The sequence below is a fragment of the Morone saxatilis genome, unplaced genomic scaffold, assembly GCF_004916995.1.
Source record: "Morone saxatilis isolate NCDOM2014 unplaced genomic scaffold, NCSU_SB_2.0 Contig22, whole genome shotgun sequence".
Classification (NCBI taxonomy): Eukaryota; Metazoa; Chordata; class Actinopteri; family Moronidae; genus Morone; species Morone saxatilis.
Genome location: NW_023339785.1, coordinates 4067643 through 4078938, shown reverse-complemented (window position 1 = coordinate 4078938; position 11296 = coordinate 4067643). Strand labels below are relative to the sequence as shown.

The following is an 11296-nucleotide window of genomic DNA, read 5'->3' as shown; positions in this document are numbered from 1 at the left end:
AGAATCGAGTATTCACCCAGACCACGGTGTAACAATATATAAAGTTGTTTTGGTCGAAACAACATACGATCAATAGCCAGTAGAAAGCCTTTCAGACTGTATGCTTGCATTGGTAACTGCTAATTCACATCCAGCTCTCAGTAATAAACAGTAAATCACTCACACATCGAGGCGATCATGTTAGCTGTGGCGCGCTGGTGGTCAGGAAACCAGAGAGCTGCCAGCTTGGTGGGGGTGAAGAAGATGAGTGGCTGAGCCAGGGCACCAAGGGTCTGGCCCAGCATCACTACAGGGTACACTGCAGATTCCTGGCTGAGCATCGACCCACCGAAGCGCACCAGGGCTCCGAACATGTTCAGCCAGGATCCCAGAATCAGCTGCAACGTCAAGACAGCAGGGTGAAAGGTCAAAATGCTGGAACAGATTCCACTATCTATACTCTACCCCTCTATCATCCCATCACCATTTCCTGTGTGATTTCTCCCAGGAAAGGGTTTTCTCATATTGTATTTTTCGTATAGTCTTGTACCACATGTGTTACAACTAACTTGTAGATGGTGTCGTAAATAAAAACGTTTTGTATATTCACAATGCTCAAACAACAAACTGAATATCAATATTCACAGAACCTCCAGTCTGTTTTCTCTCTGCTTCCATCTGAAGCCTTATCCGCAGATACAAATAATCATTTAGAAAATGTGATTTTCTCATCCTGGATCTGGAGTGTTTTCTTTCTTCTGTACTTCTAAAAATAACTTGCCACTTGGTTACAGCTTTGTGTTGTGGTCATAAAAGCCCCAATTGGCAATAAAGACAGATATCTTCCAGTAAAAGGGAACAATAGGGTATCAACTCATTTCCTGCTAAACATAGGTGCATTATATTGTATCAAACGGTTTCAGGGTGAGGTTTGTACCGAGATCCGTAGGCCGATGGTGTCCACCATCCACGTGGTCACAAAGCTGAACGGTACGGCCACCACCATGAAGACCAGTGACAACCAGTTGACTTCCGCCAGAGATACCTTCAGAAACTTGGCAGAGTTGTCTGCTACTGGTGCAAAGGTCAGCCATATCTGAGAAGACACACAAGAGATTTATTCAATACGGTAAGGGACATTCATTTATGAAAATAAAGCTCATGATCGAATACTGCTAAAGTTAATCTTTAGTCCTAAGAAAGAAACCTTGAGGACTGGATCAGTTGCCAAAGCCTGAGACATAAGATTGTATAAAACACCAATTTTCTATGACAATTAGATATTATTAATTGGGAAGGCGGCTTTAGATATGAAATACATGACACTTTTAACTTGCTTTAGCATCATCAGCATCCTGCAGGAAGCTCAGTCTAGGAAGTCCTTAATGTGCTTTATATATAGACATAAAAGTCAATAAAATATCTCAGAAGGTAAAGTGAACTACCAACCCTGTGGCGAGTGGACAACACGCTCTACCTACTGAGCCACTGACGCCTTAAAATATCTGCACTGTAGCTGCTGGTCAGACTTGCCTGTGCTTTGAACATAAATGGTCAGATCTTAAAATCTGTGGTCTCTCTGTTTGCACAGGTTTTAAATTGTTTTTATTTATTTATGTAATGTTTATTTTACAGGAACAATGAATGCACAATATATGACAGAGGCCACTAGTGATGCACACAGGTTACAGAGATAGAAGATCAGTAGGAAATCAGAACCCTTTGTCATCAGTATCAGTGACCACAGCCCTGACTGTCCTCCATGTTTTCACACTGCATTTAAAATGTTTAAAAGTACTGCACTGTCTGACACTCCACATCCCAGCTGCATTAAGTGAAACCATAGAGTCTCACAACTGTCGTGGATTCTGCTTTCATCTGTCCCAGACTTAAAAAACAACATGCGTAGTTTAAAGCTGCAGTGTGTAACATTTAGTTGGATCTATTGTCAGAAATGGAATCATATATATTCATAGGTGTGTTTGTAACCACCACTGAACAGAATCACGTAGTCGTTTTTGATAGCGTAAGATGAGCTGTTTTTTATCTAGTGAGTAGAGCGTTTTAAAGCGTATAATCCAGAGATCCGGAGAGGAAGAGTGAGAGAGAAGGTCAAACAAACTACTTCAATGTTTACATATTTACAAACCATAAAGGAACACCCTTAATCCAGAGATCCGGAGAGGAAGAGCGAGAGAGAAGGTGAAATGTGCCCCACACACCACACCTACTGACTGCCTGCGCACAATGCAAGAAGAGAGTAGAAAATAAAGTGGAAATAAAGTCGCTAAGAGGGTCTAGAGAGGGTCACCAAGCTGGCAACACTGGTCTTTCTCTAGAACTGATTCTGTGTGTGTAGAGCTGCATTATCAACATAAAAACAAACATTTAACCTTAGAATCATATATATATTCCATGTGCTACTTTTATTGTCTCCGGGACATCCTTAATGTTGAGCACTGAACCCAACCAGACAGGACAGATGCCTGAATGTCCTTTTATTATCTGCAGTGTGTAAAGGTTCCAGTTGAGCCCAGTCAGCATTTTCAGTTGTCCTAACCCAACTCTGCATAAAAAGGCCTATTTTAGCACGATACACACTGAAATGACAGAATTAGCGATTTATTTGATGTGATTTGTGCCACAGATGTTCATTTATTTGATCAACAAATGTGTTACAGGGTCATCTCAGAAGCAAACCCACAAAATGAGTGTACTCCATAGTGTCATGTACAGTCATTTTAAGATTCCTCATATTGAGTATGTTAATAGGTGCTAAAATTGTGGTCATAGTCATCAGATTGTCACACATATCTTGTAGTCATGTGATCCTGACACATGAAAAAAGGGAGGAAATGAGCAAGAAATGGTTCCTATATCCCGGCTTGTTCTGCTCGCATAAGACACCACTTAACACACACATAGTACACACTAGAATAGGACATTTTCATGCAGAGGATTTCCATTTTATGAGACTTAATACTTCCATTTCACTAGATTTTAGAGGGAATTATCGTACCTTTTACTAGACACATTTATTTCACAGCTAATTAAAAATTATTGTTACTCACTACTTTTTCAGATTAGGATTCCATTTGTAAAACATAATTATCAGTTTCTAAAATATACATTGTTATAGATGAAACTAGCCGACAGTGTAAGTTGTTGAAAATTGGATTGAGAAGAACCCCACAGCATTAGGGTGGGTTTCACTTTCCTCGAGGGTGTCTTTTCACACTAGATGCTGTGCAAGGTGACAGCATCTCTCATGCACTCTCCCTGTGCTGTCCACATTTCCCCCAGCAACCCAGAATGTGAACTGATAACAAATCCATTTTTGTTCTACTTTTAGGGCTCCCGGGAGGTGCAGCCTTTCCCAGCATGCAATGGATGATATGAATGTGGTCTTTCACAGTGGGAACAGCCAAAAAAGTAAGCAAGCACCTAACCAGGTTACCCTGCTTGCCGCTGTAATCTTATCTCTGTAACATCAACAAACAAGAAGCTTGGTTTCAGTTACTGGGTCAGAGTGGAGGAACCAGTTAACACGGCTACATTTCTGCGGGGAAAACCTCCTTTCTTGGCCACTTTTTTTAACGTGTGCATATGCATGAGAAAAAGATCAAATGAGGAAAGTGTCTGTATGGCAGCAGTGCACAGGGATAGAAGGACACATGATTAGTAGCAGTGAATCCTTGTATCCTTAGAGACTTAGAGCTGCAGTAGGTGACTAAATAATCTTTTTGCAATATTTGCTGAAATGTTCACTGTGATCTGACAATAGTACATGAAACAGATTTAAACAGTGCATGTGCAATTCCAAAACGCACAGATTCCTTCAATTCATATGAACCAAACATCTGTTTATTTTGCCATATTGCTGATATGTTTTGCATGCCTGTAACATGCAGACTGCATCAGTCTAGTCAAGTGAATCCCTGTAAATATCATATACATAATATTAGCTTATTGCAGATATATTGGTATCGGTGTTTATGTCAGCAGAGAGAGGGCAAGAAATGGCAGTTGAGATGTGCCAGACTAGGTTTGAGATCATTTAGAAACATTGTCACTGTGATGGAAAACCTGGATGAAGAAGAATGACTCATACTTGAAGAAGATTTCAGGTTATCTATTAGCTGTCGAGGGATATTTAACACAAATCCAGACCCACAAGAACTACTAGAGCGCCAAATATGGTCATAACTTGGTGGTGTGGGGAGTGGTTCAAAACCAGTTCTACACATACCTAACTCATCCTAAATCACTACTTGTAAAAGCAGAGACAGCCTGACACTGGGTGATAATTCTGCCATGTCGACATAAACAAGAATCCCAGAAACCCAGAACCCAACCTGATTGTAGCCCCTAGAGGACCTGACTGTCCACCATATGTGACCTCTTAGTCATCCCTGTATGCATCTGTTCTGAAGTTAGAAAACTCCTTCACAGTCCCCACTGCATCCGCCGCAGCCCTGACAGGCGTATCTGTACACTGTAAGAAGAAGGGGTCTTAGTCACGATTTGTTAAAAAAACCAATCTTCGTAAAACAAATCAACATTAAAACAATACAAAATAATCAGGATTCTTTTGATCTGTGGTTATTTTCATTTGTCATTTTCCACCACCACTTTCATTACAGTGGAATATCCTGAAGCGATCGGACACAATAAAGCAGCAAATAAGCATATTGTGTGCCCCTATTAAAAATGAAAAAGGACAAAAGATAGTGGCACTAAAATACCTCCCATCTCTTCTTTTAAAGGTTACGAAACAGAGTAGAGATGATGCAATGAATGCTCAGTGTTGGTCATTCCTTCAGCATCACACATTGTATTACCCATATTAAGAGCCGTCCTCAGATCATACTGACCGGCACCAGCGGAAAACACCTGTCAGCGGCCTCTTCTCCAGTCCATCAACAAAGGCAAAAAATATGACCGCAACCACCCCGGGGCCAGAGCCAATGTCAGTCACAAACCGTGTATTGCTCTGGACAACCAGCTGTTTTCCTCTGTTGAAGATGTCCGGATTTGTCAACTATGTTGAGCCACACGCAACCTGATGTGTGTGTTCTTACCTGAGATGCAAGCTGTCATCCTATTTTTGAATTCATTTATTCTGTTTATATATGACTGAGTTGAAGCAACAGTCTGTAAAGCAAGTAGCCTGCAACAGTGTGAAAGGAGTACACTATCTAACAGTTTTCTTTTAGTTGGCTTTAACTGCTGTCCTGTGTCCTGTGGACAGAGATTACGTTTACTTGTTTTGCAACTTGTGAAATAGGTTCAATTAGCTGGTTGTCTCAGGGAGCCCCAGCCTGTTACAGTAGGCTGAACAGAGAACAGTTTAAATGTGAATGTGTGCGTCTGCCAGTGGGCCATAATGACAAGAGTAGGCAGATTCATATGTTCATTCCTGTACAGGAGGTACTTGATGCTCTCTGCAATTAGATTCAGAAATATGTGCATATATCGGCGTCGACAATCAGCCAAAATCAGCTGGAAAATCTAATATTGTGCATTGCTAAACAAATAAAAAATAAAGCCAAACTTCTTATCACAAAGTAAACACACAAAACTGTGTCTAAAATGAGTAAGATTACTACTCAAATGAGAATCTGCTGTTTCATGTTGCCAATGCAGTTTCAGAAGACACTTTCTGTGGATGAACACCAGTATGGTTATCAAATTTCATCCTAAATCAATTTACAAGGCAACCCCACAGGTTTCTGATGAATCACACCCTGACCCCTGAGTAGGCCTGCTAATGTCAGGCAGATTGATGTCTAACTGGCTCATCAGCTGCTATTTGCCACATCATGAATGACTCTCCGCCAGCTGAGCATCCTTTGTGAGTGGGAACACCAGCCACATGGAAACAATAGCTGGCACAGAGAGAACGAGTCCCGTGAGAGCGGGGAATGGGTGAGGGGAGGGGCTCAGCTTGCCTCCAGGCACACTCTGCTGTACAATGACCACAGCCCCAGGGAATTATCTCAAGTTCCAGCAAACATAAAGGGGGCAGCACATGTCCTCCACCCGCACTGTTCACAACCACATCTGCTTTTAACACGAGAAAAAGGTCAAACAATTTCACATATCCAAAAAAAAGAACAACAAGCTGTCAATTAAAGGGAGAAAGTAAAATGACAGCTACTGTTCCTGCTGTAAAATGTGGCCTCAGTGTGCCTAGTGCATCGAGAGATAAAGGTGTGACTCCATTATCTGACTGTTAATAAGACTGTGTGCACTACTGAAACTGCTTTCTGTTGTCCTGTAAAACCCGCTGCACCCTCTCCACAATGTAACGGGAGTTTATCTGATGGGACGCAAGGGTGTACCTCAGCAGAATGACCAGAGAGTGTATGTGGAGTAGCTATGACATTATTATTAGATGGAAACAGTCTGCAACTTCTGAATGTGTTCTTCTTTATTTGTTGTACTGATAAATATTCATTCAAATGCTATCAGTAATGGTGTGTGTCGTATGGAAGCCCTTTTCTGTCAGAAAAAGCAAAAAGGGAAATGAAAATAAAATGCCATGGACTACAAAGGTGAAAATATTAATGGTTGGTCAAAATCATAAGATACTAAATCTAAAAAGATTTCACTCAGTAAGTCAACATCATGTGACACAAGGTCGAAATCTAATCACAATGTTGCCTTAGCTCAGTATTTTGTAAGAGTGACTGTAACATTATTTAAAGTTAGCATTTATTTCAAACTGCAGTGCAACTGCAAACCTGTTGGTATACAGCAATCGAAATATACACACACACACTTTTACAATTTGATTATTTAGTATTTAGTATTATTTTAGTAATCACAAACAAAAATATCAAATGTCAAATATTGACATTATACGTTATGTGATACTGTATCAATTCTAAAACAGTATATTGATTTTTGTGTTTAAAGCCCCGATAGATAGATAGATAGATTACCGTAGATAGATAGATAATAGACTTAGGATAGACCTAGATAGATAGCTAGCAGTGTTGCTAAGTTCATTAAATGAGGGTTAGCTGATAACACTAATTCCAGTTCAGTATCACAATATATTGGATACACAGCCCTAAGTGACATCGTATATTTGAAGTAAATACGTTTTTTAAAATCTACAAAGGGAGGGAGGAGTTTAAAGCAACTATTTACATATAAGCTAAACTATAGGAACACTGTAATCCAGAGATCCGGAGAGAGAGAGAGAGAGAGAGAGAGAGAAGGTCAAACTATTTACATATTTACCAACTAAAGAGTGAGAGAGAGGCTGAAAGGAGGCTGCTGTTGGACTGGACTACTCTGATCAGCATGAATGGGAACTACAATATAATATGTTTCTTGCCTTTTCCGTGGTTGTCTGAATAAATCACTAAATGTGTCACTAGTTGCTTTTTAGAAATAAAGACACCAAGAGGGTCTGAAAAGTCACTTCATGTAGTAAGAAAGTTGCCAAGTTGGAAACTCTCTCTGTGATCGGTTTAGTGTGTGTGACTGTATTACGGATTAATTAACCTGGCAGTATGAACACTGATTCTAATTAGCAGCACCTTTAACGAGCTGCAACATCAGTGATGCTTACACATTAATGCGTCACTGATTCTAACAGGTCATTCTGAAACAGACCTTTTTCACAGCCGCCGCTTTTGGCATGAAATCCTCAGGTAAACACAGGTTTCCAATGAGACTGATGAAGGTTTGATTCCACTCAGGTCAGACAGTCAGGCTCACTGGAAAGACCCTGCTCCACTAAATGGAACCTGACTGAATGGGATTGGGAACAGCTGTCAGGCCATAATGGCTGCTGGGAAAATGGCCTAATAATCCCCATTTTTAATAAATGGAACTGTAATCTGATTACATCTTTTTTTCTGTAACTGTTATGGACTAGTTACCTTTTTGTAAACTAGTTACATGTAATCTATTACTACCCAAGCCTGCTTATATGTACTGTAAGGTTGAATGGTAACAGTGATTTTACACTCGTACTGCTACTACAGTAAAGGATGTGAGTACTTACCACCACTGTATAGTTACTTTATTTATTTGTTTGTTGGGCACAAATGAGCTTCCGTACTATAAAGTTTTTGTGTTTAGTATCTTCTGTTTCGAGGTATTTTTTAAAGGAAGATTATTATATTTAACTTCCATTAAAGCATTTGATGTGTATGACCAGAGCAAGTTGCCCTCACAGGAATCAGGTAAGGTGTGTGGAACTGGAGAGTAACGTTACTTTACTATCCTCAGGTAACGTTAGTTACTGCGGTAACTTACCATGGCGTTGGAGCAGTTCAACAGACACAGCACCAGCAGTAGAAACCATCTCCTCTTGTACACTTTAAAATCCAGCAGTTTCTTCAGCTCCGTGTTTGGTGTGGCGGGAACATCAACGTTGGAGCAGACAGTGGGAACCTGGCAGCGGGCTCCTCCACCGTCCTCCATGAGTACCGCTGTTCACAGCTTTACCGCCGGTCGGTGCAGATACTTAGTGGAGCTAGTAACGTTAGCTAACACTGTGCAGCTGTTCGAGGCATTGCAAAGTTTATGTCCGCGGTCTCTGGGTCGGTACAGACATTAAAAAAACGGGTGTCAATCCATTGTGTCGTCTTTAGGTGATTGTTAAGTCATTGAAGCTCATAAATGGACGCCGGGAAACGATGTTTTAGTGCTGGAATAAATCAGTAAACACGCCTTCATGTTTCTGTCAGTGGTTTCGGCTGAGCCGCCGGGAGTGTACACTAACAGAGATCTTCTCTAGAGAGGATGAACCACTCCGTCTTTGAAACAACGGCCCTGGATACAATTCAATTCAATTCAAAGGGGCTTTATTGGCGTGGGACACAGAGGTTTACATCGTCAAACCAAACGTAAGATATATGTATATACAGATGTCGTTGTCTACAATTATTAACAGTCAAAGGCCTTGTGGACTACAAACTGTCAATGCTGACACAATGTACCTAGGTGTAAACAGTCTAGGCAACTATCTGACTTCATATGACCAACACACTAGTAAAATAAATACCTAAATTGTCCTCACTCCAAGTCAAACTGCAAAAATAAAATAAATGTCATTGTTTTAACGTTTCGTCAGCTTATGCGTCAGTGCCAGAAGAGTGTGAACCAGGCGAGTATGTAACCCCCTTTGGCCACATTGTTGTGCTTTATCACATTATTCCACAGTGATGCAGCAGAATAAAACAGTCAGTTACAGACTTACCATTCACTCTGGGGCTCTAATGAGATACAAGCTACGGATTTTGTAGGGGAAAAGATCTTCAGTGGCGTGAAGCAAAGGAATCAGAAAAGAAAAGGAAGAAGCAACCAATTCCCTTTCACCGTCCTGCATGAGATGCTGTATTGATCCTCACCATTTTGTCGAGATAGTCCCACTAAATATAGAATCCATCTACAGGGGTCAAACTTGTAAAGTAGCTGTTTGTGTTTTTATGTCAAACTGAGACCTACAATGAAATAAGATCAATTAAAATACTAAATGAAAGGTCCAGTGTGTAACATTCAGGAGGATCTATTGGCAGAAATAGAATATAATATGCATTGGTATATTTTTATTAGTGTAGAATCACCTGAATATATGAGATGTTTCTATCTAGAGGCGCCATAGAGTCTGCCATGTTGAACCAGTAGCCCAGAAGGGACAACCAAACACTGGCTCTAGTTTTTTTAGGTTTTTCTCCTTCACACTTGGAAGGGGAGGGTGATGCGTGGGGTTAGCGATCTGCAACTACACCACCAGATGCCACTAAGTCCTACACACTGGACCGTTAAAACACTGGTATTAAGCACAATATCCCAAAGTGAGTAGTGTGCTGGGACTCAATCATTCTGCACGGATTCTTCTGGCAAATGATCCCTGCTATACTGATGTATTTCTGACCTCTTTATATACATTTGTAAATGTGCCTCAGAGTGCTCTTCCATAATTTATCTGAAATCTGGATGTTTATTCATTCTCCCAGGTGGTTTTGATCATCTCTAGTGGTTACAAATGTCTAAAAGCATTTTATATATTAGAATAAAAACAAACTTGTAACTGTTATGCCTAATGTGCCTGGACCCGGCAAAATATTTGTGTTGATCTGGTGTGTTAAGAGTAGGAGTATTAAGCCTAAGATTGCTTTTCCCTCCTTTTGGTGGTTTTTCTTTCTTGTAACTGGTAATATGAACAGAGTGAGAGATCTCTTCACTTCTTAACTTCTGTGACTGCACTGAGCAGAACAACACAACACACTCCTCCCTCTCTGTAAACCTTTGTGACACATTCTGTATAGTTTTGCTTCTCAAGGAAGAAGAAAAGAAAGTGATACAAACTGAAACAGCCACAGTTGAATCACGGCTCCACTTTATGCTTACTTATCAAAATCTTATCAAAACAGTTTATGTGATTACCTGTGTAAGTTATTTTGTGTATGTTTACAGCTTTGTTCTTAAAGGCATCAAACTAAGAATGTTGTAGTTTTGCTCTAATGTATACAATTAAAAATAAGTGAGATGTAGAAACCTTCCTATAAATGTTATCAACTCTCAGATTATTTAGGAGAGCTCCAGTGGTCTCCCAACCCAGTCAGGACAGATGTACAGAATCAAAGGCTACACACTGAACAACAACAACAACAACAACAACAACAACAAAAAGGTATTTTAGAGGAAAAGACACATAACACAACACGAAAAAAAAGAAATCATCCAATTTGTCACATGATGGATTCAGCATGAAAACAAACAAAATGCTCTCATGAACACTGTAATGTAAACTGGTGGTTCCCAACCTGGGGCTCAGGACGCACTCCTTTTTTAAGGTGGTAATAAAACTTGAAAAATATGTACAGTAGGCCTACATCTCAGCAGTGTGTCCATTTCTGACTAAATGAAATGATTATTTTTAAAGTTAAACTATTCACAGAGCATTCACTCTCACAGTACGCTGTATAATATCAGTAAAACTCACCTCTGATGCAATATTTAATAATAAAAATGTACCCAAATCACTCGTTTTACACAAACTTCCTGCAGTTCTTGTGTTCACTGTTTGGGTTCATTGTACAGTTTATCTGTTGTCCTCTGCTGTTATTGTTATGCATTGAATATAATATGAAATAGCCATAAAGTAAGTCATGTAGTCAGGGGTCATCGGTGTACTCAATGATAGAAAAGGGGTTCCTTAAGGAAAAAGGATGGGAACCAGTGATGTAAAAAGTCCATTCCTATTTCTATTGGCTGGGCCAGGAAGTACAATAATTGTGGTTAGTTTCAGATGTGCAACGTCTACAGTGTGATGCAGAAACTTGAACTT

General features: G+C 40.1%; 1 protein-coding gene across 2 annotated transcripts in view; it reads right to left on the bottom strand.

The window, feature by feature from the left end:
• The window catches only part of slc49a3 (solute carrier family 49 member 3), a 16926-nt gene extending 8228 nt beyond the window's left edge, over nt 1-8698 (bottom strand). For both annotated transcript variants that reach the window (XM_035669857.1, XM_035669858.1), the window contains exons 1-3: nt 8257-8698; nt 917-1075; nt 164-377 (exon numbers count right to left, since the gene is read on the bottom strand). In XM_035669857.1, the coding sequence (XP_035525750.1) occupies nt 164-377; nt 917-1075; nt 8257-8424 (541 nt within the window). In that variant the 5' untranslated portion in view covers nt 8425-8698. The remainder of the gene's footprint in view (nt 1-163; nt 378-916; nt 1076-8256) is intronic.
• Between the last annotated feature and the right edge of the window lie 2598 nt (nt 8699-11296).